This window comes from Poecile atricapillus, chromosome 15 (assembly GCF_030490865.1).
Source record: "Poecile atricapillus isolate bPoeAtr1 chromosome 15, bPoeAtr1.hap1, whole genome shotgun sequence".
In the NCBI taxonomy this organism is placed as follows: domain Eukaryota; kingdom Metazoa; phylum Chordata; class Aves; order Passeriformes; family Paridae; genus Poecile; species Poecile atricapillus.
Window position 1 is genome coordinate 14530328 of NC_081263.1, and position 27846 is coordinate 14558173.

General features: G+C 41.9%; 1 protein-coding gene across 3 annotated transcripts in view; it reads left to right on the plus strand.

Annotated features, from left to right (window-relative positions):
- The window catches only part of LOC131585017 (ubiquinol-cytochrome-c reductase complex assembly factor 1), a 46860-nt gene extending 20964 nt beyond the window's left edge, over positions 1-25896 (plus strand). For all 3 annotated transcript variants that reach the window (XM_058850686.1, XM_058850687.1, XM_058850688.1), the window contains 4 exons: positions 3526-3634; positions 20106-20183; positions 21539-21652; positions 24725-25896. In XM_058850686.1, the coding sequence (XP_058706669.1) occupies positions 3526-3634; positions 20106-20183; positions 21539-21652; positions 24725-24859 (436 nt within the window). In that variant the 3' untranslated portion in view covers positions 24860-25896. The remainder of the gene's footprint in view (positions 1-3525; positions 3635-20105; positions 20184-21538; positions 21653-24724) is intronic.
- The last annotated feature ends 1950 nt before the right edge of the window (positions 25897-27846 follow it).

Below are 27846 nucleotides of genomic sequence, written 5' to 3' on the forward strand. Positions count from 1 at the left end.
TCATGTTTTTATAGGCTGATTCTGTTACTTCACACCTCTGATGTCAGGAAGACTCTTGATTTATATTTAGAAATCCAGACCTTTAGAAAAAGCTCTTTCTTTCTTCTTCTGGGTTTGCATTTTTGCATACATCTAAATGGAGTATTGACTGAATCCAGTGAATGAGTCCATGAATTGAGCTGCTACCAAACCACCAAAGAAATTACTTGGGTGACTGCTGAGGAATGTCTTGGTTCAGTATTTGTTATGTAGATACCTAGAGCTCCCTTCATATTTTTGCCAGACCAAGCATGGTGACATCTCTGAAGTATTTAGGATCAAATAGAGTGATGCTACAATTCCTGTTCTGAAATACTCTGAGACTGTTGCAAAAGTTCATCTAAGTATTGTTTTTCTGAAGGAAAACTGCACTTAGGAAAGTTTTGATCAGCCTGAGGAAGTCCAGAGAAGAATAAGAGGCACCAAGTGTATGTAAAAAACAGTTCCTGCAGTAAAAGATTTGTCTGATTTGCACAGAGAATCCTCAGGATACAGTACCATTTTGAAATGTGGTGTTTCAGAAGAAAGGGAATAAACTCTGTTTTATGTCTTAATTGCATCAGAATACTTTTGCTTGAGAGAGATTTTAAGAATAAGTTTATTTGAAATGTCTCCAGCATTTAGCTGATCCTGCCTTAACATGAGGGAATGGGCTACAACAGCCTAAACAAAGGCTTCAGGGGAGAGGAGGCTGCACAGCCAGGCTGGGTTTTGTCTGCTGGACAGAGCAGTGGTGGGGAGCTGGCCAAGCTGGAGCACAGGAGAACATGCAAACCTAATTAGGATCTGTTCAGAATTCTGCTGGTAATCATCGTTCACTGAAGTGTAATGTCACAACAGAACTGATGTAAAAAGTCAGTTCAGGTGTCTACTGCCATCTCCCAGCCTGGTAGCTGTTCATGAGTGGGTTAAACAGAATAAAGCCTTCCAAAAAGGCTGCTGATACTTGTGTTGTTAAGCCAGAGTAGTTTCTTTGAACAGCTATAGCAAAGCTGCAGAAATAGCTGCTCTGGAGCATCTGAGGAAGCAGGAATGAGAGGCCAGGTACAGGAAGGTCTTAGTGGGCTTTACCTTAGTGGGCTCATCACACCTTGATGCCTGGCACAGGACACCTCACAGCTCAGGCCAGTCTGGCACTCTGGGAACGCTGACAGAAGTGGTTGTAGCTGAGGCTGTTTTAAGAAACTACAACATCTCAGCTGACATGGGTTGAGTTACAGATGCTCCTGATCCTTTTCAGGTATCCTTTTGTATCATTTTCTTCTAAGATAATCTCTCTGCATAACTTAAATACAGCAAAAATTATCCAACCCAACTAGTGTGAGGTAGACAGCTTTCAAAAGATAGTTTGGAGTAATTTTCCTTTCAGGGTTTGATGAAGATGAGTCAGTATTTGACTAAACTACAGAACAGACTGTGCAGAGAAATAATGAAGTGTTTCACACCATGGTGATCTAGTTAAGAGGTTTATAGACTTTTAAGAGTCTGTATCACCTCAGACAGCAGGTTGAGTAACAAATTACCAAACTTTCAAATAAGTTGCAAAATTCCATGATCTCACTCGTGGTGCTGCAGAAACAGCTTTTTGACAGCACTGTGCATCCAAACACAGCTCCCTTTTAGGCTCCATGAGTAGCAGGTTTTCCTCTGCACACCAGTCTGGTCCAGGTCATCACTGACCAGTTGTTGCCTGTTGGTCTCTGCACTGCTCTCTCCTCCTGCTTCTCCACCACTGGAGGCACACAGGATAGGAAACTATATGCACTATGCTCAGGGGGAGCTTTTCTTGCCCTTGAGTTTTTCCCCCCTGAGTTCAGCTATTCAGCAAGAGAAGAATAAAAATGCTTTTCTTAGTGCAAAATTAGTCTTTTAAACTGAGTCTTTTTGACTTGTTAAGAGTAAGATTTTTCAATTCAGTAATTCACTTCTTTGTACAGTTCAATTATGTAAATTCACAAGAGGAACAAAGGTTTTGAACCTGGTAGAAGTAAACAAAGTTCTAAGCTCTTTTTGCATTTGTTATGTGGAAGGTCTGGTATGTGGACAGCTGTTGTCTGACAGCTGTTCTCTGACCACTGTTTGAAAAGAAAGTTTTGTCATCCTTCTGTGAGAAAATGGGGATTTGGTTTTGATACCATCTTAATTGCTTTTGTGGGACAGTGGTTCTGACTAGCAAGAAGAATAGAGGACTGCTGCATGCTTTGCTGCCTTCAGGTTCTGTCTCTGACTGTCCCTGGCAGTAAGTTTTACTTCTTTCACAGGTTAAAAAATAGTTTCCTTTACTAATCCATACACAAGTTAGAACCCATCATAAAGATGGACATCTGTCCTTTGACAGGTCATCTCAGCACACTTCAGGTGTTTGTGATTTTCCCTGTGGAGGTGGCATTCATGGGTCACCAAATACTTTTAATGCCTGTAGATCTTATATTCACTAAAGAAATTCACCTACTAACAAACAAATAATATTCTTTTCCTTTTAGCTTTTGTAGCACATTCACCATTGTTAGTGTGCACCAGCTCCTTGGTCTTAAAAAACCAGTGTCTTGGTTTTACAGGAGCTGGGAGCAGTTTCCTTTCTAGCATGTCTGTGAAAAGCTGGGGCTTCTCTCAGCTCTAGTGTTTGGGCATCACCTCATCTACTCAGTCAGTCCTGGACAGGCACTTCATTCTTTCAGCACAGGAGTTGCTGAATGAGATAGAGAAGATGGGACAGATGACAGGACTGGTCCCAGCCCGGTGAGGATTCAGCCTGGACTTCAGTTTGTGCTCTTTACAGATGTTTTATAAGGGGCAAAATAAAACGATTATTTTTATTTTGTAGGCAGAACAGCAGCAATGAAGTTCACGTGGTTTTGATGCTTAAAAAAGAAAAGTAAAACAATTCAACCTGATCTTCTCATTAAGATCTCACAGTGCACTTAGAAACCTCTGAGCTGGTCTTGCATATGGAGGTTTTGCCAGGTGGCTGGACATGTGTCCAAATACCCCTGTAGTTGAAATAATTTAGGACATTGCTGATGTGGATTGGTTGAAGTCTGTAACTTGCTTAAGCTTTCCCAGCTTGGCTAGTTGGGCTCTTCCAGCACTTGAGTGCACCAAACTGAGCTACAGCTGGCTCAGAGCCTGGGATTAGACAAGCCATGTGTTCCTGCTCTGGAGGGTGAGGTGTTCTTAAAGCTGAAGAATTTAGGTTGCAGTAGTGTTTAACTAGATTACAGTACTGTCAACAAGAATAGAGTCTACTGTCACTCTTCCATGGCTGGATTGGCCAAAATCCAGCAGACACCGGTCCTGAGTACAGAATGGAAATGTTTGTGATGGTTTATTGGAAAAAAAAAAAAAAATCAGTGTGTATTTTTCTCCTAATCACAAATGTAAGAAAAATCACCATAAGAAAAATCTTAAATGAGCTGGAATGTATTTCATTTACTCTCTCTTTTTTAAAAAAAGCCCAGGAGCTCTGACTGGTGTGTGCTCTTGCAGGATGTGCCTGGTGCGGCTGAAGCAGGAGGGCCGCACAGGGAAGTACATGTGCCGCTACATCGTTCACTGCATGTGGGAGGACGTGGAACAGCGTGGGAAGGTGATGGGGGTAAGTCCTCTCTGGTGATGTTAATCCTGATGGTTCCCATCTTTCGATGTTTTCTTGGGTTTAAATATCTTAGAAAAATGCCTGAGAATCAACCTGGTTGATTCCTTTACTAACTTAAGCTGGTACCTGCAGCCCTCACTCCTGACCATTCCCTCAGCTCCTGTATTGAGCCACTGACCTTGTTTCTGAAAGTGCATTGTGGCCTGGATAAAGGTATTGATTGGTCTGAAATTAATTCATTTCCTACATGATTTGCCATGTGATTGCAGAAAAGGATGCTGCTAGAACAGAATGGGGATAGGAATAAGCAGCTGGGGTAGGGAGGAATTTGACCGGTGCCAAATCTATAGCTACAACTTCAGTAATTCCAGCAGAGCTCTGAGCTTTCTCTGTATCTAAAGTGGTACAATGAAAACTAACCAACAAGGGTTTTTTGTCAGGTTCCTGCACATGACTATAACTAGTCCTTAGTGTATTTTTCATTTTGGATTCTCACTATACCTGACACAAAAAACAAAAAACCCAAAAAAAACTCGAATCTCCCCCTGCCCCAAAAAAGAAGAACCTTCTAAGGAGAGAGTAGTTCCAAGGAGAGTTCATTTGCAAGTTTGAAGGAAGAGGAAGGTTGGATCATTCTGGCCTGTTCTGAGGAAGGTTATGGTCGTTGGTAGTAATGGTAATTTCTGTACTTAAAGTATGAAAATGTGTTTCTCCAGCCCTGTGTTGGTGATTGCCTGAAGAGAAGGCATTGCAGGGGCAGTGATACAGGTGAGGCTGCCTGTGTTCAGAGCACTTCTGTGGGAGAACAGGGCTGGCAAAGATCTTCTGTGTTGTCAAAAAGGAAGAGAACTGTTCAGTGATTAAATAGAGGTTAGTCTATGAGAAAAATTAATTATGCTGTTAGAGAAGTGACAGTTTTCATATAGCAGTAATTAATGGTGTATTGTCAAGCTTTAGTTGTCAGTTCTATTAGAGAAGCTGCTAGGATGTTTCTGGTGGTTCCAGACAAGGGAATTAACCAGTGAGTTAGGGTTTTGGGATGTGACCGCATTAGTAATTCAAGAAGTTTGTCTCTGATTCTTTTGTTTGTATGTGATTTTAGAAGGTGTTAGTTCTGGTATAACTTCAGTTAGTCCTTTAGCAGTAGGGTTTGTTCCTGGTTGTTGGGAATTCCACAGGTTTTCTTTGTTACATGTTGCTTTTAAAGATGACATCCTGTTAATCTTCTTTTGAATTAAATCTAAATTTTTATATCTGAGAATTTTTCTCTATATTAATGTGCTTAGATAAATTCCATTGAGGGAACTCTGGTATCTCTTTCTGGTAGGGCAGTGTGAGTGAGCCTGACAAATCAGATGTACTGGAGGAAAAGACTGAATGAAAGAGCTTCTGCATTTTTATCCTTATCCAATGCCTTCCATATCATACTGCTGGTTGATTCTGCTTTCTCTAGGAACTATACCCAGCTCAGTTATTTACTCTGGGTGTAAATTTAAGGTTCTTCTTGAAAAGCAAAAACCCCCCTAACCCTAAACAAACCCCAGCTAAACGTGTCACCTTCCAAAGCATCTGAAAGTATCTGCCTGATTCCATGGAGAAAATGAACCTTTAGAACAGAAAATTATTTGTGTTTTTATTTTGACCCTAATTTTGTCTTCCATGAACAAAGTCCTAGCTTGTAGTTTTCTCTGCAGGGTTGGAAGCAGCAGACAGCAAAGAGGAGCAAAGCTGGCTGTTTGCTGCCCTTCCTAGTAATGCAGGGCTCCTAACTGAAGGATGCTGCAGGTTAGGCCTGTATTGAGAGCTTTACAGTAAACCTTAGGGGAAAAAAAATAGTGCTTACAGTCAGTTCTTTCTAAAGGGATGCACAGGGTTTCCTTTTATGCAAACCAAACTATTCCATTGCTCCACAAAATTCCCTGAAGTATAAAAAATCCATCAGTGTCTCTATTTTCATCCAGTCTGTACCCTGAAGTGTTCATACATGCATTTTGCAGTAGTATGGTTGCTGTGTGATGCAACTGCAAGAAGCTCTGAAATTGCTGGAATGCTATTCATTCCCTGCCTTGTCAGGTTAGGCATCTGGTCAGTTTATCCTTGAATTTAAATTGTGCAGTCTTTGTAGGAATGACTGTGGAATCTCCAGTCTGCTTAGCTTGCAGTACTGTGATTCCTATAATACACCAGACTGGTGCTAACACAGCCTTTATGTGGCCATAGCAGATGCTCAGAGGAAGAACCTGCACATTTCAGGGATTAATCTGCAATGCAGTTATACCTGTGTATATTTAGTACAGCTGAGCTGCACAGATGCCCCTTGGTTTAATCAGCCTCCTTGGGTGAGAAGTGAACTCTGATCAGGCATTGAGGGGGTGAGAGCAGAGTGCACTCTCCTGGGGCTAAATTTGGAAATCAGGGCTATTATTTTCACTGTAGTCTTAGTGAGGGCTTTCATTATCTTGCAGTGGTTTGTTTTGGTTTGGGTTTTTTTAATCTTTTATTTATTAATGATCATTCAGTCATTATTCATAGTCAGTCCCCTGTGGTGACAGACTGAGAAAGTTGGGGCTGTTGAGGCTGAAGGAGAGAAGGTTGTGTGGAGACCTCCCAGCATCTGTCCAGAATCTGAAGAGGATACAAGGAAGCCAGAGAGGGACCCTTCCTCAGGAACTGCAGTGCCAGGACAAGGGGGGATGGCTTCACATTGAAAGGGAGGGAATTTCAGTTAGCCATACAGAAGGAATTTTTCCCTGTCAGGGTGGGGAGGTCTTGGCACAGGGTGCCCAGTGGAGCTGTGGCTGCCCCATCCCTGGAAGTGTCCAAGGCCAGGCTGGATGGGGATTGGAGCAACCTGGGCTAGTGGAAGGTGTCCCTGCCCATGGCAGGGGGTGGAAGGACATGAGCTTTGAGGTACCTTCAACCCAAAATTTCTAGGATTTTGTTGAGATGAACAAACTTCTTGATCTATTCTGGTAATATTTATTGTATGTTAGATGAAAATTATCTATGCACTGATGTTTGACAATGTTACCAGTTCCCTTGCTCCTTATCACTGCTTTGTTTTCCTTCATCAGTGCCAGTGATTCTGGCTTCATATCCCACTTCACTCATGCCCCTGAATAGGCAGTTTCTGTTTTTTCCATGCTTGTTCACTCTTCTCCACTCACCTTCCTTTCCTTCACAGAGCTGTACCCTGACTGAAATCTTTCTCACTTCTCACCTTTAGCAATTGCTAAGTTTTGAGTTTTGCTAAGAAGTTTTGGGTGACCAATAAAGGGCAGTTTCCCAAGTTCTACATTTGTTTTATTAATCTTCACCTCTTTATCCCTAATGATTTTTTTAAACTGAAGCTGAGGTAAGGACAGAGTGTAACAGCAATTTATTTTCAAGTAATGTAGTACTGCAATCAGTAAATATTCTATCTCCAAAAGAAGGTGGTCAAATGTATCAAGAATAGTAGATAAAAAGAAGATGACATTAATGCTCCTGTGTTGATACTTTTAAATTTCAGAATCTGAGTCTCTCTCAGAAGGAAGGTACGTGAACTTTACTGAGTACGTTCAAAGAACTAAATTATCATCTGCATAGATCCTAGGAGGTTGGGAAATTCCATTCTTTGCCTTTTCTCTCATGCAGTGTATCAGAGGTTAAGATTTAACTCTGATTCCTGTATTGTGGTACAAGTGACAAGTATTGTGGTACAAGTGAGCACCTGGATGGAATTGCAGGCTGGATGCAATTAGTTCAACTTGCTGACATACAAAGTTGCAGGTTTTTAGCTTGCTTCCAATCTAGCAACAATGCCAGCACTTGATGCAGAAAATGGACACTGTATTACTGAAGTGATGCTGATGGTTTATTGAAATGTGCCATCTGCTCTTAAGTGGTTCATTGGAGCTGAAAGGGGTAGAATGTAAAGCATTTTAATTGCAAATTTACATCAGCTCCAGCTCCAAATTGAGTTTGTATTATTTCAAAACCTGGTTGTTAAAACTGCTGAGATCTAAATCTCTGCTACAAAGTTTTGGGACCTGTTAGCCTGAGCTCCTTCAGCACTCCTGAATGTCGGCAAGAGTCAGAAACCCAAACTTGACGCAGCTGTAAAAACACAGAGAGAGTCTGTGGCCTCAGCAAATTCTACTGGTGCAGGCATATTTCAGATATAAATTTTACTCTGCTGTCCCTAGTACTAATGAAGTCAGTCTCTTTTGGTGGGTTTGCAGCCAGGTGTGTCCAGTTCTGTGGCTAACCAGTGCTCTTTACTTAATTTTTCCACTAGTGACATTTCTATCAAACTTTAAAAACAAACAGAAAAATTGGCTTGATGCAATGGCTCCAAGTGTTAATAGTAACATTAGGCTGGGTAAAAGACTTCCTTTGGATCCTGCTTTGCCAGAGATCTCCACCTTGTGGCTTGCAGGGAATAGATTTATACTGTGCAAGCTGGCAGCTGCCTCATCAGTCTGGAAAGGGAATTCTCTCAGGACCAGACATTGCTGCTGTTTTCTCCCTCAGGGAGTTCTGGAGCCACCTGAGAATTCACCTGTCTGATCTCCATATTGTGCTTTAGTAACTGTGTGGATTTAAAAGTTGTTATAAATGTTTAAGTGTGTTTTAATGTCCTTAGATGAAGCTGCAGAATTGATAGGAAGGACATGTAGGTGTTCCCCAGAACAGGATTTCAGCTGGTAACAGGACAAGAGATATGAGGGTAAAATAAGAAAAAGAATAAAAAAAAGACTTTCAACCATTCAAAAAATCCCAAACCAAAAAACCCCCAACTCCCTTTCTCCCTCCTCCAAGCATCCCACACTAATACTTTTGGGTGCAAATCCTGTGGTGTTTCAGGAAGATCCATCAGGCTTTATTCTAATACTTGTAACTGGTTGTAGGCTCACTTTACCTGCCTTGGTTGTGTATTTTGTGGTGGCATTCTGCTGCTGAAATTAATTAAAGTTGTTTTCAGTGCAAAATGACAATTCATTTTATAATGAATAAATGTTCTAAAAGAGATAGGACTAGGAGGGGCTGTCCAGCCCAGTGTGCCAAACCTGTTTTAATTTATCATAATCTCACTTTCCTGTGTTCCCACCAGACCACTTACACTCCTACCCTCTTTTATTTTTTATTTTTTTTCCCCAGGAACATATCTAGGTGTCTTTTGAATTCAGTTATTGGCTCTGCTGTGTGTAGCACAATACAGCCTTTGTTGCACTTTTAGCTAGAGCTGTTTATACCCAGTGACCCATAATTTGCTCTCAATTACACTCATGTACATCTGAAGTAACAGAATCAGAATCAATAAATGTAAGTGAGAGATGAATTTGGCTCTGGGAACTTGAACACCATTTTCTGTCTTGGTACTCTTTCCACAATTAGAAAATTTCAGTTGATTAAAAATGCCAATTTACCTTTTAGAAGCTACAGAATTTCTTAAACTCAGCTTAATTCTGCTGAAGTTATTCTTATTGTGGAGAACAAAATGTTTGACCCTTGTAACTAAAGACTCAGAAGACATTGTCAGGGTGAGACCAGCAAGTTGTAGAATGGCTTTAGAGGATGAGAGGACAGGGTGTAAGATGGATACAATTATAAAACAAAACTTGATCTTTGTCTGAATTGAAGTGGGAAGCTGCTGTACTGAGGTGTTCAGGGCTCCTCTCCAGCTTGCCTCTAAAATCTGATGGGAAGTCATGAAGTTGATTTTGGATGCACAGGAGTGAAACTACATTTTTGAGAGAGAATGGGGCAGACGGAAAGTGGGTGCAGTATTTTGGGGCTGGAATGGGGAGTTGGGATGAAGGGAATGTACTGAAGCAAATCATGGCAGAGAAGGTACTGATTTTGTTTTGGGGAAATGGACTGGGATATGAGACAGAGGATAGTGATCAGTACAGTTGAAAAAGGTTTTTAAAAACCTATAGAACTAAAGAAGAGAAGTTTGAGTTTTAAATTACCTGTGTATATTTTGAAATGCTTTACTAGGACATTTTAAGGACAAAAATGTTATGATTTTTGATGATCACTTGGAATATATAAAATTTCTCCACTTTCTAGTGTTTACTTTAAAAAAATCAAAGAAATGAAACCCTTGCCAAAATAGTGAGATCCAAAATTGTTCTTTATATTTTTTTGTGGATTTTTTTTAATAGGATACCAGATATTGTATGATTAGTTCTACCTGAAGTTATTGTTTCAAGAACATCACAAAAAGAAAGTTCATCAACCCTTGATCTTTTCTCAAAGAACTTGAAAGTTCACATAAAGTTTCCAGTGTTTTGTCATTTCATAAATAAATAATAGTAGGTACTTTTCCAGAGAAAATTCAGTAAATTTGATTCTGGAAATCTTAAAAACTTAAATATGTAGGATAGTGCACATGTATGGAATGTTACCTTGAATTATCTCAATTGTAATGATGTCTGGAACAAACTGTAATGATGCAAATGTAGCTTTACCAGCACATGGAGCTTTGAAGTATGGGTCTCTTTCTCAGGTTGTTTGTGATGGAGTTGTTCTAGAGACAGCATCTGTGGAACCAGCACACCTGGGTGAAATGTTTGGGCCATGCTGAGGATACTTGGTGTTGAAATCAAGGTATAATAAATGCTTGGGTTCTTTTCAGCTGGCCTGCGCCAGTTCTCTGGCATAAAAAAAATAATTTTGGCACAAAAAAATCAATTTAAATTTCCCAGATGTGTTGGATCCTGTTACTGTAAGGTGGTGTTGTTGGCCTGTTCTGTGCCTTGCTTGAGTGCCTGCAGGAATTGTGCTGGAAGCTGCCTTGTGGCACCTTTTCCAGAGATACCTTTTTTTTCAGTATTATGTATTTTTCAGTATTATATTATTCTATGTCCATTATATAGGGAAAGGTTCTTCCCTAGAATGTGCTTTCAAGCTCCTTCATAAAAACAGAAATAATACCAAGACCAGAGTCTGTTCTAAATCAAACCACACAAACCATTGAGAGCGTCTCTGTTGTTCCCATACATTTTAATCACATTATTGCTTGTGCTTTCCTCTGCAGATAGAAAGTCACTGATATCTTCTGCTTCCACTTTGAGAGTGAGTCTTGTATTTCTTGTTAGAGCTTGGTTTATTTTTTGCTTCCATTTTCTGAATTCTCTGTCCCATTTTATCAATTTACAGAACTGGCAGCTCTTTGAAACTTTTTTTATTTTTTTGACTGCTTTTGCTAACTGCTTCCATGGGAGAACAAAAGATAATGCTCAGGGTGTGCAAGTGCAATCCCTGCAGTAATCAGAGTGCCTGCTTCCACACTTGCTGGCTCCTCTGATTGCTTTTACAACCCTAGTAAAGCAGCAGCATAGGAAGGACACTTCTGTACACATCTAGGGAAACTGAGGTGCTTTTCAGTTTTCCAGTCTGGTCTGGTAACCTCAGTGGATCATATTCCTTTTTCTGTCCTCGGTCTTTCTCTTCTCTTTCTGGTCTTACACAGCATTTGCTTTATCTCTAATAATTAGTTAATTAATTAGTTAATTACTATTACACTTCTGTAAGAGCCTGAATATTTTTATTTCATTCAAAGGTCAGAAAATAATGCCAAAGCTTAAAAAGCTTATGTCAATAGGAAAGTGTTCATCATGTTGATTTTCAAGCTAGTCAGGAGGCCTTGAGGCCAGGAGAATAAGTGCACATAAAAGGGACAGTTTTATGGTTGGGATGTTGTGGATGGGAGATGGGGTCAGTAGAGCTTTGGTCAATGTGAAATGAGCAACACTGGTCTAAATGGATTATCACAGGACTTGGGCATCCAGAAGGATCTGGCAGGGACCAGAAGGCAGGCCTGTGGGTGAGCAGGGGCTTTAGGGGTGTCCCCTGAACTTTGGAGTCATTTGTCTCATTGATGCTGAGTATCAGAAATTCTGTTTGGAGATGCTGTTTGAACACTTCGTTTTTTAAAAGTGGGGAAGTGCCAAAGCCCCTGTAATTGGTGGAAATACAGGACTAAAGCCCCAGAGGATAAAGCCAGGTACCAAGAGCTTAAAAATGTGTCTCCTTGAGAGCATCCTAAATTTGCCCTTTTGTATTTCCTGTTTTATTATGTCCTTGCAAGAGGGAAGATAACCCATATTTAGGTTTAATCCATGTTATTCAGGAAACTGTGTAAGGAAGATTTTGTCTTCTTAAAATCCTTGCCCATGCTTTTAGGATCTTCTGGAAGCTTATTTATTCACAGCAGCATTGAATCTGAATGAAATGCAGAAGTAAGATGGAAAACTTACAATATCTTACCATGCAGCATTTTCATGGTTCACTTTCCTCCTTTGCCTTTTACTTGAGGGCAGAACTAGGGTAGAGAAATAATTTTTGTTCTCTTCTGAAAGGTTACAGTAATAAAGAAACTCTTGTTAACATCAGAGTATATGGCAGGCAGGAGTTTTCACAGTCTGGCATTGTTTATTTTACCAGCAATTTGGAACCTTCTGCACTCTTAAAATATTGGCAAGAAAATATTTAACTGTTAACTGTTCTGTGGCCTGTGTGTGTTTGAAGCCCTGGGGAGGAGGAATGCTTGGGGAAATCGGGTTTTTCTCAGCTTATGATTGAAACCAGAAGGTGCAGAATATTGGTAGAAGGTGAAAGCAATGTGACTTCAAATTAGAATTTACCCAAATGTGGAACTGATGGGAGAATGTCAAACAGGTCACGTACGAGCAGAGCCCTTCTAGGAGGGAGTGGGGAGGCTGATGGAGCAAACACAAATCAGCCAGTCTGCTAGGCACAACAGAAATGAATTTGAAAAGGTGATAGTAATTGTGAGTATTTGCATTTACCCTCTGTCACTCGATAAAGGTTGTAGCACTAAGGATTAGGCTGGTTAATTGCTGACTAATTGTATGGACTCCAGCAGTTGTCACTGCATTTTACATGAAATAAACTTTTTATTTGACAGTTTTTTTAGGAGAGGAGATGGGTGCCTTTCTGCTCCCCTCCAACAGAAACTTGTTCTGGTCCAGATTCTGGAGAAAGAATGGTTTTTTTTTGTGTTCTTACTCTTTTTCCCCTAGGGGAGGATGACCTGTTTGGTATGAGCAGGATCATTCTTGCTCATATTACTACATAAAATGTAGCCTCTTCCCATGAGAGTATTAAAGGCTATGGTGAAGGGAGCAGGTTTTTTAATAGCACTAGCACTTTTCAGGTGAAATCCCTGCCAAGTCAGCAAAGTGACCTGATGTCTGATGTCCAGGATCATCTAATGAGCTGTGCCTGTCCTGCTGGAAGTCAGGGCAGGAACGCACAGAGACCCAGACAGGAGAGATACCAGCAAATATCTGCAAAGGTCAGCAAAAAATGGACAAAGCTGAACATGCTCAGGATTCCTTCTCCTGTCAGATGAAGATCCAGTGTATGCTGTGGCTGCCAATGACCAGAGATATTTGGGATAAAGGACAAGAAACAGAGCTGTGGGTCAGTTCCTTCTGGTACATTCTCCTGGCATTCACTAACGAGTAACCTGAGAGCGGCACGGGGACTGCTGGTTCAGGATCACTGACAAAAATCCTCCAGGAATGTGCAGCCCTTTGTTACCTCTTCCATATTTTTTGCTCTTTAATGCCCTGTGGCAATGACTTCTGCCACTTAAATGCGTTGCAAGAGAAAACACCTACATTTTAAAATATTATTTGGTCATTTCTTTAGATACTTTTCCACATCCTTTTTAATGAGAAACAGTGGACAATAATTCCTTGTTTATCTGCTTGATACCATTCGTGATTTTATCTCTCCACCATCTTCTTCCTCATTTCATCCTGAAAAGTTTCCTGAGTGTTTCCTTATATGTCTCATCGTGTCATCGTGGTCTTTCCTGTGTGTTTTCTACTACTTTTAGATCTGCTCAGAGATAAAAAGGTAAAAATAATGCACAGCATTTTATATGCAGTACATTATGGATTTATGCAGAATAGGATTCATCTTTTGGTTTATATTCCTTTCATAATAATTCCTAACATTTATTTATCTTTTTCTTCACTATTGAATTATTGAACTTATTTTTTTTCTCTTAAAGACCCATTTCCAAACTGTAGCTGCCAAATTGTGTGCATATTGTTAAACAGCTTTTATGGGGTTTTTTTTAACACCTACTACTAGTACCTTTATCAACACTGAATATCACTGGTCATAATTATCTGTAATTTTTATTTTCATTTACTGTATTTTCTACTAATCTGTACTTTCCTGTTTCTGCTGAAAGGCTTTTCAGAACAGATGCCACCTTTCCTATCTCTGCAGCCCTGCTAATGTTAACTGAGATGTTACATTTAGTTTAGTACTTTATGATCCCTGGAATTTTGTTGCTCTTGACTTTTATTAAGTTACTGCAAGCTTTTCTCTATTGGTGGATTATATCACCTGGGATATGATGGACGGGGAGTGTCCAAGGCCAGGGTGGACAGGGCTTGGAGCAACCTGGTCTGGTGGAAGGTGACCTTACCCATGGCAGGGGCTAAAAATGGATGGCCTCGAAGGTCCCTTCCAACCCAAACCATGCTGGGATCATTCTCTGACTCACAAAATCCTGAGTGCTGTGAGAAGGTGATGGAGCATCAGTATTCACTGCCTGATCCTGTGGAAAGACTGGGCCAGCAGAGGAAGCCAGTGGGAGCCAGTTTCAGGGGGAACCCACAGGAGGAGATGGATCTCCTTGGGGGTAGCAGACCAGGCTGCTTCTTGCTGATGCACGTGGTGAGTGCAGAAAGTTCCCTGGACAAGCTGGTGGACACAGAGACCTTTTGGAGATTACTCTGTAAACAAATAGCAAGGGGAAGTATTCTTAGTTGAAATTGGTTGGGGGAATCCTTGGAGGAAGCAAATATCAGCTCTTGTAGGGTTGGGGATTCTGGCTGCTGTTGAAGACAGGATACCCTGGGAGGTGGCCCCTTGGTCTGAACAGTGTTCCTGGTGTGTGACACTTTCTGACAGTCCCTGAGGTTTGTCTCCTTGAGGAGCTGAAGCTTTACAGGATCTCTTTGAGTGCTCATGGTGCATATTTACCTTGATGATTTATCTGCCTTTATACTGTTTTCTTCAAGTGCTTCTTTCAAACTTGGTTCTGAAATTTCCTTTATCAGTTTCAAAGGCTGAATTCCTGATTCTGGTGTGTTCAGAAACACATTGGTGATTAGCTTTAGGCTTTTAGCAACTAGCTTTTTCAAGAGGCATTACAGGAAAATCCCTTGACAACTGCTCACCTTACAGAGAATCAGCACAACTTGACAGAGCACAGCAATTTGAACTCTTTTGCCTGATCCCTCTCTTGAGAGGTTGTCAGTGAGCTCTGCAAGCCACGTTCTGCAGGGAAGCGGGAATTTGAAATAAGCCATTGAATACAGTTCAGATTGTACTGTGATCTCCCCTGCATCTGTAACTGTTACCATGGCAGAGCTTCCCAATTAATAAACTGCAAGATAGGAACAAACCTCATTTTCTGCGTAGCAGAAACATAGAGTTGAGCATCTGCTTTTGGTGAAAGATGCATGTGATATTGTAAAACTTTCTTTTCTGTGTCTTTCTTGGAATAAACTTGCTCTGAGGAGCCTTATTGATGATTGCACAATTGTTCTGAAGGTAGAGCACACACAGCTTTTTCCATTAACGTGTTGTTTTTATGGATTGAAGATTCTGGCAGGAGCTGGTTCTGCTACAATCCAACATTTACCTTTTGTCTAGGTTAAAATAATATTGGAGTAGGTTATCACTGAATATTGAAGAAGGCTTTAAAAATTGTTCTCTAAAGTTAATGATTACAGAGGTACATTACAAAATTACTTCTAATTAAAACAAATAGAATTTATCAGAAGAGTTAATGTTTAAAGCATACTATTTAAGACATACAGGACTCAAGCTGTGGCTAATTACAAGCAGTAATCTGCTTTTTAGACAAAGTAGCAGAGCAGTTAATAAAAGGCTCAAAAATGAAGATTGGGAAAATAATTTCTTCAATATCTTCGTCATTTCACAAGTATGTGCCTGAAGGAACTGGCCTTTCTTTATGGCCCCTTGCTACAGAAATCTTCCTAATCTTTTTTTATTGATTTAATCTTTTTGATCCTAGCTACAGTCTCAGTCATGTCAAAATTATTGTCCTGCAATCTGTAGTGATGTTTTAGGATGAAAAAAAAGGGCTGCATTTGCCCATTTAATGTCATGTGTGTTTTAACACAGTGTTTTGAGCAAGCACTCAAAAACTCCATTTATAAGTGCATATGTATTATTTATAAATAACATAAACCATATTACAAGTAATTCGGTCCAATTGCAACTTGAGAGAAGGGGCATAAAAAAGCCTAAATATTTGTGGAGTGATAAATTTTACCATGAAAGATCAGTCCTGTGTCTCCTTCAAGAACTTTTGCTGATATTCCTGCTCCAGCAGTCAGAAGTGTCAGTGAGAGAGGTTGATGTTTATGGCAGTGGGGCTGCAGGAGTCCCCAGAGTGGACTCAGCCATGACAAGATGAGTGCACTCAGATCTTTGGAACTTGTTTAGCACAAGGGATGAATTAGTTTTTACTGTATCAGCATAAACCATTACTTTGCTGTTGCAACTTTGATGACTCCAGGAGTGTGCTGCTGGTGTGGTGTGACAGTGCACCTGGAAGAGCCCAGTCCTGGTTTGGAAAGATTACTCTGCTGACACATCCATTGTGTACAGGTACAGGAGCAAACACATTGTACAGAAGAGGCTATTTATTCTAGCAGGAGTGGTGTAATGAGAATGAGGGGGTGGAAACCCAAGCCAGAAAATTCAAATATGAAATGAGATACACATGTTCAACTGTGAGGGTGATATGCTTTAGCCAAACACAACTTAGTGAGCTTAGTACAGAGGGAACTTAGTGAAATGTAATGGTCTGTGATATGCAGAGGGTCAGGTTCTATGATCTAATCATTTCTTCTGGCTGAAATCTCTTCATAAAAAAGTCTAGTTCAAGCATAACTTACAGCCTAAAGAGAGGAATTGCTGCCTGGAATTCAATGACTAGGGCTTGTACGAGGCAGTTAGAAGTGCCCCTTCTGGCTTTATAGTCTATGGAAGGATTAATGTGTTAAAGTAGCTTAAGGGTGCAACACATGCTGGCAAAAGCTAAGGAGAAAGAAACTGCAACTCCTGTTGCAGTGCTCTCAGCCAGTGCAGCCCGTGGCTGTCCCAGCTGGGGCAGCACTGGCAGGACACAGGTGTGTAGTGACACTGCCAGGGATCCCATTCCTGCTCCGAGGGGATGGGCTGCACCTCGGCACCTGGCCTTATCCCTGGGCTGATGGCTCTGAGCAGGCAGAGCACATCAGAGTCCATGGAATTGTTAAGATTGGGAAACACCATTCAGATCCTTCAGTCACCATCAGTCAATGCAACACCACCTTCATGTTCACCTTTAAACCACGTCCTCAACTGCTACATCCACACGTTTTTTGAACCAGGGATGGTGACTGATCACTGCCCTGGGCAGCCTGTGCCAATGTTTTAAAAGAAATGTTATTTCTTTTCCCTCATGTCCAACCTGCACCTCTCCTGGCACAACTTGAAGCCATTCCTCTTGCCCTGTCATTGGTTACCTTCCAGCCTGTGCACACTGATCCTACTCAGCATCGTGAGCCAAAGCACATGGGGAGGAGGAGGAGGGGATTCATTACCAGAGAAAGCTCTTGGTCCATCACAGGACATTGATATGGACTGATTGTAGAGCATCCTTCACTTTAAATACCATATCCACATGTTAGGTCTTTTGCTAGGTGTCCAGCAAGTACAGGAGATCACTGCTCCTACTTCCCTAGAAATCTTCTTAGAATACAAAACCTTCTGTGAGACTTGTCTGCTGCACAGTCACCCTCAGCACGTGGCTGTTGGGTGATGCACATGAACTCCCTGAGGCTGAAGATGGTTTCTTCATTGTGACATGGAAAATCCAGCAGCTGCTTGCTGCAGCTGTCCCAAAGGCAGAACGCGGGCTCATGGAGCCTTTCAGAAAACAGTTGTGACCTGTAGCAGGAAGATAATGTTAGCTGTACATTTCCTTGTTTCAGAGGTCTTGTAAAGGTGAGATGTGTACCAAAAATGGGCTCCTTGTTTTGAACTAACACAGTCCCATGTCACTCAGCACATAAATCTGTCCAGTGACAGCTCTGCACTAGGCTATTCCAAGGAAGGCAAAGGGGCAAAGTCCCAAGAAGAGCTCCAGATGTTACTGATTTTTTCCTTGTTATTAGCAATTACTGACTTGGAATTCTCTAGCAGTTTTTCTTCTTTATAACAAACTGTGGAAGAGTCAGCAGAATTATGACCAACCAGATCCTGAAACTGGCCAGTGGTAAGAACTTGTACAAGCTTTGAAAGAGAAAGCGCTTCCAGCAAACACTGCTTTCGATTTGCTCATTATTCTTGATTTATAAAGGATTTTTTTTCCCTCAGTGTTTTTACTTGACTGATGCCAGTTGTATTCTTCAGAAACTGCAATATTCCTTTAAATATCATTTCATTGCCTAAAATATGGCTCCATCCCCAAATTCAGATTTTATATCTGAAACTGTCTTTTAAGATGTATTTATTGCTATGTTTATTTAACTTGGTTATCTCCTTCATCGATCTGTTTCTTGCTAACTTAAAGCTGCTGCTCTTTGGTTTTAGTAGGGAAAGCTGCTTCCCCAGGGATGTATAGTCCAGGACTTGTCTCTGTAATGGGACTATTTGTTTTCTTTGCCCCTTGCAGTTGCCTGCTGTAACATTTGTAGTATGTGTTAAGTAATCCTTGAGGTAACATTTTTATTATGTCATAAAAAGTGCGTGGCAAATATATAATAACTCATGGAATTTGTTTGTTTAAAATGGAAGGATAATTTATTGAGTGTGTTACATGAGACCTGCTCCCCCTTATTAGAGCTGTAGAAGTGCAGCTTATTTAGAAGTATGTTCTATTGAGAAAAACCACGATCTCTGACATGCATAGAAGGTTTGAGCATGGTTGGGTAGAAATGACATCATAGTTTATGTACTCAATAAAAATTTAATTAAGTCATTACAGAAGTTGCAGTCATCATTTAACCCTCTGATTTCTTATGTTTAGTTCTTTTTTTAAACATTCAGTAATAACCAGTCTCCAAATCTTGATAGCCTATAAAATATCTGCATGAATTTTAATAGTTTATATTAATGGAAAAATATGAGTAACTGACATAAAAGGAATTTTCCTTGTGTTTGCACTATGTGCATTGCTATAAAAATCAACAGATGAAAAAAGACAGTGGTTTAAGGGAAGAGTATATGAACTGGAAATCTGTTCACTTGGCAGAAACTAGCTCATATTTTGATAGAAAAACTGTTGTGTAATTTCCAAGGTGAATACTTGTAAGGATACTGAGAGAGAATTCAGGACAAAAAGTTCCCAGTGTGGTGGGTGTGATGGGCTGGTGTCTCTTGTGTGTAAATCTTGTCTCTGTAAAGTGCAGTGTCACACCTGAGTGTCCTGCTGGTGTGCAGGGCTGATGGGCCTTGCCATTTGTACTTCTGGAGTGTGTGAGAGCTGTAGACAATAAATGCTTTGTGTCTCTTGGATCCCTCATGGGAGTCAGTACAAAGAAGAAGCTTTACCAAAGTGTAGCTGAGCCCTTGGGAGAGGAACTGCATCACTTTGTTGGTAGAGGTAATGAGAAGAGGCAAGAGGGACAGACAGTGTGGATGAGGAAGATGCACAGGAGGCATTTCAGCCATCCCTCTGCACCCATCAGCTGGTCCTGTCCCATTGCAAGCTCACATGGGGTCAGTTCTCATGCCAACCCAGCATATACTTCAGCAGTTATTAAACTTAGTTAAAGGTCAGTGTGGAACTTGGGCTGAGTCACACTTAGAGCATGGGGGTAGTTGCTGTGTCATCACAGACTCTGAAAGAAGTTTAATCATAGTCAAAAACTTGTGAGTCTGAGCTGCTAGAGATGCTGGAGAGGCAGAATTCATGTTCTTGCTGGCTGAGAGTCAGTCTGGACAGTACAGGAGGAGCAGTGACAGGGTGGTGTCTCTGTCTTTAGCATTCCAGTACTGCCACTGTAGTAGCACATCCACCCCTGCAGTCTGTGCTTTGGGGGAAAAAAAAGTTGAAAAACCTTTGAGTTTCTATGGATGAATGAAGATCTGGAATAGCTGCTCAATAGTTGAGCTACAGAAGGGTCTCCATGCTCTTGGTCTGTGGTGCCACTGCAAGAGCAGCCTTGCTTCACGCTCCCCCAGCAGCATTTTCTCTCCATTTCTGCAGCTGGTGGCAGAGCTGGTGGCTGGGATGTTCCTGCCAGTTGTGTTGAGTAACACCAACCTCAGCTGTGTCAGAATGAGCAGAGCTGTGCCATGGGGAGTTCCAGAGTGACTACTCTTGCTTGCAGCCAAATCTCAGTGGGAATATTTTCTCCTCACCTGTTCCTTAGAGCCTGTACTGATGGTTTCCTGGGTTGTTTTTCAGATTAATTCTACTGTTCTAAAAGAAGACTTGAAAAAGATGGTAGAAAATTTCTACGCAGCTCTGTTTGGATATGATGAGGTAAGAGGGAATGTACAACAAGTAGACCATCAAATTCCTGAACACAGAATAGTCCAGATGGGTAAAACATTCACTGTCCATTTCTTTGGAGAAATATTACATTAGGGAAGCAGCCTTGAATGAAAGTTCTTGAAAGAAAACAGCGCAGAGCATATGGATGTAAACCATGGGATGTGGAAGGTAGGGTGTTCTTGCTGCTTCACCATTCCTTCCTGGCCACCACAAAATCATTTCCTCTGTCAGAATCCTGTTGTACTCAGCTGTACCTTGGAAGCAAAGAGAGGATTAATAGAGTATTTATAGGGAGTCTATGCAAGAATATTTATAGGCAGTACCTAATAATACAGGGAGGCAAAAGCACCACTCTGCACAAGTGTCTACAGGACTTTGAAGAGGAAAATACAATTGCATCATTTTTTTGCTCTAGTGAATATTGCACTTCAGATGCTCTGATTCACATTGTGATATTATTTTCTTTGCACAGTAATTTGCATTATTAATGCATTGTAAATGTAACCTCATAGAATTGTGGACAATGTTACAATTGCAAGGTTTAATCTGTTTTAAATATAGCCAGGATGTGTCTGCCTGTGCTTTGTTGACGATCTTTTGGAAACAAAATGTTTGCTTTGATTAAAGACAAATGTTGACTTTTTTATTTTTAACTGAATATTTTAAAGTCTTTTGCCTTTGGCAAATGTCTCAGCAGAAGACGGGAGTTATGAGCCTGTGGTGACAACACCACATAAGCTAAAAAGGCAATAAAAGTTTAAGAGAATTTGGACAAATAACATTAATGGATGTGGTTCTTGTATAAACCAAAGCTAATATTCAATTTAACTGGAAAAATATAGATAGTTCTTGATGAGCAGGATTTCTCTCTCATTTGGAAAGAAAAGTAAAAAAGTAAAGAAAAATACCAAACTCCAGACTACAGTTCTGCAACATTGGATTAAATATCCTTTACTTTTTATTTTTAAAGTGTCATCGGTTTCTTACATTCCCATGAGGTGATGATGCCTTCTCTGTAAGATCACCATTTTTATGGTAAAGATTTCATAACACAGAAATGCAGTTATCAGCTCTGACATTAGGAATACCCTAACCCAGGTTTTTTCCAAATTAACTTGCCAGAAAATTGGTTACAGGCCGCTCTGTAAATTAATTTAAGACCAGGGCTGTTTTTCCATTCTGGGAAAGAGTGATGTTGCTGCCTTTCCACATGCAGAGCCCATGGCAGCTGTGGGCTCTGGGACAGGTGCTGTGGCCAGGGGCCAGGTACACAAATGGGGGTGTCCTGTGTTCAGACCCTTCTTCATGTGCAGTTTTTAATCCCTCTCTGTATTTCCCTTTAGGGAATCTTGTCTGATGATCGTGTTCTGGCAGCAGCTCTTTGGAGAAACCTTTTTAACAGGAACTGTGATGACCCTCGGCACCTGGAGCTGCTGGTGGAGTACGTGCGCAAACAGGTACGGCCCCACTCTCCTCAGCCTCCGCTTCAGGATGGGGAGAGCTTGCTTTTATTGCTTGCATATGCCACTCACTTCTCATAAATAAATCTGATGTTGATAGTCAGTGATCATTTTTAAGGAGGAGAAGATAAATATCTGAAAACTGGATGGTATTTATTACAGAGTCATGGAATATCCTGAGCTAAGAGAGACCCCCAGGATCCCCCAGCCCAGCCCTGGCCCTGCCCAGACCCCCCAACAACCCCACCCTGGGCATCCCTGGCAGCGCTGTCCAAACGCTCCTGGAGCTCTGGCAGCCTCGGGGCCGTGCCCATTCCCTGGGGAGCCTGGGCAGTGCCAGCACCTCTGGGGAAGAACCTTGCCCTGAGATCCAGCCTGAGCCTCCCTGGCACAGCTCCAGCTGCTCCCTCTGTCTCTGGTCACCAGAGAGAATAGATCATTACTGCAGTTTGATGACAAATGGCTGCAGAGAAATTAATGGAATATTGAAAACAATCCTGCTCACCTATTTCTGGACCCGTGCTATGGAGGGTCTTGATACAATGTGCCAAAAATAGGCTGCAACTTGTAGAATTGTTATTAATATTAAAGAGTTGGGGTTCTCCTCATAGTGAAACAGCATATAGAGCTTGAAAGTCTCTTGGTGACCTTTGAGGAAAAGAAACAAACAAGTATGTTTTCCAGAATTATTTCTGTTTCTTTCAGTGATTACCTGGAGGAGACAACACTGAGTAGTGTTTGTCCTCTCAGCCCTGAGGAGGTTTGTGAACCAGATCTCTAGGAAATGTTGGTAGGATAAAGTCCATGTGATCACTAAAGAAAAGGTGTGAAAGAGGTTATGGAGGAAAAGTAGAGGGTGTTGGACAGGAAATTGAAGACCAGAACTTCCACAACATCATTCTCTGTAATGTTTCCAATACTATATTCAGCATCAGATGGAGGTATGGAGAGACAGTACTTAAGTGTGTGTCAAAAAAGGGAAATAAAGGGCTGAGCTTCCTAAGGACACTTAGGGAATGCCAGAGAGTTCTTGGGAGAGACTGTCTTAATTAAATGCTGAAGGTTGCTGATTCTCAATGGTGAAGCTGTAGGAAAGTTTGCTGAGGAAAAACACATTTAAAAACTATGTAATTTGGGATATATTTTTGCCAGATGGGGAATTTGTTGCACTGCTGAATATTCAAGCAAAGGATAGGTCTGAAGCAATTTGCAGTTGCATAAGAAAGAGTGATCAGGCAGGAAAATGTGGCACATTGGGGAGGAATGAGCACAGGTTCTGTGCAGACAGGTCATTCCTGCAGACAAATGGTGCACCTGAGGAAAACATTATTCCCAGCTTTACATAGGTACCAATGAGCTCTGAACTGTTACCACACAGGAATGAGGCCTTGAGATTACAGTTGTTTTATCAAAATGTCAGCTCAGCTCTCCATAGTGTTTAAAAAATATAAAACAAATGCTCAGAACTACTAGGGAAGAAACAGAGGATAAAATATTGCTGTGGTGCCAGTTTTAGATCTTTGGTACCATTGTGAGCTAGAATAATGTCTCTGGTTTGGGTGCTGACCACCAGGACAGATAAAACATTAAATGAAGAAGGCTCAGAGAGGAGTGCTAAGGGTGACAATGAAACTGCTCCTTTATTAGCAATGAGTAGAATCCTCTGCCCAAAAAAAGAATGGGGAAAAAAAATAAGGGACATCTCCAGGAAGTCCTGAAGGCATGTGAAAGGTGAGCAAGGAAAGGCTTTCAGGGACACAGAAATGTGGGGACAGAATGTTGCCACAGTTGGTCTGGGTGCTGCAATTGCACATGGCTTCTAAAGCCACTGGCAAGGTTTTTGGAAGAAAAGTTTGCACAGGGCAATTAAATCCACAACCATTTCAGCCTAAAAATCCATGAATGAACAGATTTTGAGAGGGAGGGAAAGTGAACAAGGAAAAGAGCATTGTGTGCTGTATTTAACTCCTCCTGGGGAGGCTGCTGGAGGTGACTATCAGGAGCAGGACATTGTGCTTAGGTGGCTTTCCAGTGTGACCCTCTGTGGCCATGGGTGCATTGTGCATTCATTCCCCTGTTGAGAAACTCCTTGTCCAATTATCCCTTGTTTCCAGTCACACTGTGTACCAGGTTGTCCCCACAGTTTCTTGTGGATCCTGTCTTTAACAATGGCTGTTAGTGGATGCCAGAGGAGAACATACAGATAGGACAACATGTACTGTGCCTCTGGTCAGCTCTCCCAGCCTTCCTGAGCTAATGGTGGTGGGTTTGTCTTGGACTGATCCTTGAGCGACTTTTATATTTTTTTTTTCCCTATTTCCCATATCCAGGGTGACCAGTGACCCTCTGCTGTATGATGAGAGGGTTGGTTTTTTTTTCAATTTTGCTTACATTGCACCTTAAAATTACATTAGATCACAACTATCTTGCCCAGAGAGGTTGTGGATGCCCCCATCCCTGGAAGTGTTCAAGGCCAGGCTGGACAGGGCTTGGAACAGCCTGGTCTAGTGGAAGGTGTCCCTGCCCATGGCAGGGGTTGGGACTGGATGGGCTTTAAGGTCACTTCCAACCCAAACCATTCAGGGATTTCTTCTGTTGTGAGGATGAGCATTCATTGCATGTTCACCTCTTCCAGCTCATGTACTTTTATGTGATAAAACCCAGGTGTTCCCTGCTAGTCAGGCTGCTTTTTTGTAGCTAAAGCCTGGGTTGTGTGCAGGATGGGAGCCCTCCATGGGGTGCTGGTGTGGGCAGTGTCCCCTGCAGGAGGACACCAGGAGGATGGAGTGACTCATGGCAGCTTTGCGTGGCTCCTCTTTGCCCTGTTGCCAAACCTTCAGAGGAGGCATCAGTGACGCAGGTAACTCCAGAGCATCTGCAGATCCTTATCCTGGCCTTTCCACGACGCTTCACACTCAGAAGTGAACTTTTTAGGTCTACCTCACACAAATGGCAGAATAGGCTGAAATCTCCCTGTTGTCCTTGCTTTTTGGAAAGACAGGTGTTTGTGCAGCTGCTGAGGGAGCTGGCTGGGCAATGGGACATGGCAGTGACTTGCTGTGCTTGCAGGTGCAGCACCTGGACGCTCTGAGTGGGGAGGACCTGCTGCTCACAGGCGAGGTGAGCTGGCGGCCGCTGGTGGAGAGCAACGCCCGCAGCATCCTCAAGCCCCTGTCCCCAGTTTACAACGACGAAGGACTCTGAGATCCACGTGCCAGAACAGCTTGGGGAGCATGCCTGGAGTGGGACAGGGCTGAGCCTGTGTGGTCAGGAAGAACAGTCTGCTGTTGGAAGTGAAACATTTCATTAGCTATCCCATCCGTGGTGCCTCAGTAGCCTCCTGGACAGCCGTACTCCCGAACCTTCACCCGTAAATAAACGCTCATTGTTTTAAGAACCTCTGTCCTTTTTATGGCCCCAAGTGGCCCTTGCTGACAAATGGACAGAGCTGCCTTCTGCCTTTAGGAAACCAGGTCTTCACCATGATGTAGAGGTCTCTCAAAAAGACATTTCTGCCCCTTGCCTCCTTTAAAGAGCTGCTACTCAGAGACACAGTGGTGTCCTCTGCTCCCTGAAAGGTTGTGAGTATAAACCTGAGCTTTGCATATTTAGAGACTAAGTATATATTTTAAATGCCTGATATCAAGATGGAGTGGTCCATCTTTAGTGGAGTTAAGAATTGCTTTAACAGATTGTGAAGGGTTTTCTGTGAAAATCCGTTTTAGGAACTCTCCACTTTGTTGCACAAGGATAAGAGAATTCAAAGAATAATGCACAGTCCCCAGCAATCCTCTGTGACTTTAGCTGTCTTAGGGAGATTAAAGCCCCAATTGTGGCTGGGCTGGCACTCAAAGCTGCCTCAGTACTTGATGTTTCTGTCTGCCTTGCTGATACTTCCACATTCTTTGTAGAATTGTGCTCTAGTAATTCCTTTATGGAAAGAACATCCCTACTGTGTCCCTGGGACAGGACTCTGCCATCCTCCATCCCCCAAAGCAGCGGTCCAGGGCTTTTTAGCAAGATCCTTCAACACCAGTGAAAACTTTCTATGGCTGTGTAGGCAGATGGAGCCAACACAGTAATTAGGGGAGCAGGAGCTGCACTGATGAAATCAGCAGAGGCTGAGGTGCTCTGTGTGGGTGGATGGTTCACCAGGCTGTTTCCAGGTCAGTGGCAAAAACAGTTTTCATTTCTCTCCTGTCCAAAATCTGAGTCAATAATAAATGTCAGTCTGGGTTAAATTGCTGTGTGTTTGTTTTCTGTGCCATGTGTGCTTTTGATAAGAATAAACCCTATAAAATCAGGATTTATTCCTAATAAAAGTATTCAGCAAAAGTAGAAGGCGATAATCCTTAATTTGTGAATTTAATCCTTAATTTGTGACTCCTTAGTCTGGTGAAAGTGTAACTGTGGCTGGCTATGACTATTTGTCCTTCTCAAGTTGCTTTCTTCATAGTGTGTGTGTTGGAGAATATTTGCCATCCCTTCCCCATGTAAAAAGCAGTGGGGATGCAGCAGACAGGCTCCCAAACACTGCCTTGTGGGTGTTGTTTCTTTTTTTAATCTTTTAGGGAGCCTTCTGTGTATAAAAAAGGCATTTTGTTATTTTTTTTTTCCAGGGCAAGCTTCCTCAGTTTAACTTGTTATAAAATGAGTCATGTAAAGAGCCCCTCTCTCTGTGTGAGGTGTATCCCTTCTCTGTGAAAACATTACAGCCCAAACAACTTGCTTGCAGTTTATTTAAGATGCTTTTGTTGAAAGCTGAGCTAAGCAGAGAAACCTCTTATGTGTGAAGTATTATACAGTGTGTGTGAGATAATAACACCTTGTAATTCATTACAGCTGGCTTGTATTTACATAAAAGAAGGCTGAGCTGTGTAGGAATTTGCTGATTAATTTATTTTTAATGAGAGTGAAGTATACCAAGTACCAAAATAAACTTTACTTTGTGTATCTTACTGCTCCTGAAATAGGTGGAAAAATTAATGGTGGATATTTTGGCTCAAAGCTACATACATTAATTCATATACAAAACAGTTATTTAAACTTTAACCCCTTTCCTGCTGTGTAATTTAAACCTGGGCTCATGTTCTCCATGCCATGGGAACAGGGGGCTGGGAGCACACCTTCAACCAGCCCAGGGACCTGGCTGCAGGGAGAGCTGCTGGAATTCTTGGCTGGCCAGCCTGGAGGGGAGAGCACCTTTGTGCTCTGAATGTGGGACAGCATGTGGTCAAACTGAAGCCTCCCCTGTGTTTATGGGCAGGAGGCTCCACAAGTGATGGTGCCAGATTGGAGTCACTGGCATCTGCCCTTGCACCTTTTATTAGGGTGAGAATAAAGGCCTGTAATCACAGCTCTGGCTGGGCCATGAAATGCCTTCACTCACCCGCTGCAAGGGCTGAGCCAGCAATGGGGTGTGCTTGGGCGTGTGGGGCCTGGTGAAAAAACAAGGCAGGTACTCTCTCTGAATTAAAAGGGTAATTTTGTTATAGAGGCAAAATCCACTGGAGGCTACACAGGACCAGGGAAGACTTTGCTTCCCAGTCATTAGTTACCCAGAAAAAGGATCCTACAATATTACATTGGATACCAGGAAGAAATTCTTCCCTGCCAGGGTGGTGAGGCCCTGGCACAGGTTGCCCAGAGAAGCCGTGGCTGCCCTGGAAGTGTCCAAGGTCAGGTTGGACAGGGCTTGGAGCTACCTGGGATGGTGGAAGGGGCATGGCATGGCAGGGGGTGGAATGAGATGAACTTTATTTAAAGTTCCTTCCAAGCCAAACCATTCTGGGATTCTAATGTGACCCCTATTGCTCTCAAAAGATGAGGAAAGGTGAGCTGGAAAACTTCCATTGCCAGTATCTTCCATAAGACACCTCTCCAGGCAGAAGGAAAGACATTACATTTCCCATTGCAAGTGTTCCAGCAGCAGAGATTGGCAGGTGAGTGATTCCTATGCACAGCTCTGCTTCAAGGGCAGCAAAACAGAGGGGGGTTAACCAAACATTGTAAAGCCCATCTTTACATATTTGCAAAGTTTTCCAAAGGGAATAACTGAAGATATCTCACTTATGGACAGTTCTTTGTTTATGCTGTTGGGTTTTTGGAAAGTGGTCTCAGACCATCAGCTTGGAGACACTTACTGTATTTAAATGAACATACCTGTGTGAATTTCTTCTGGAAGGAACCAC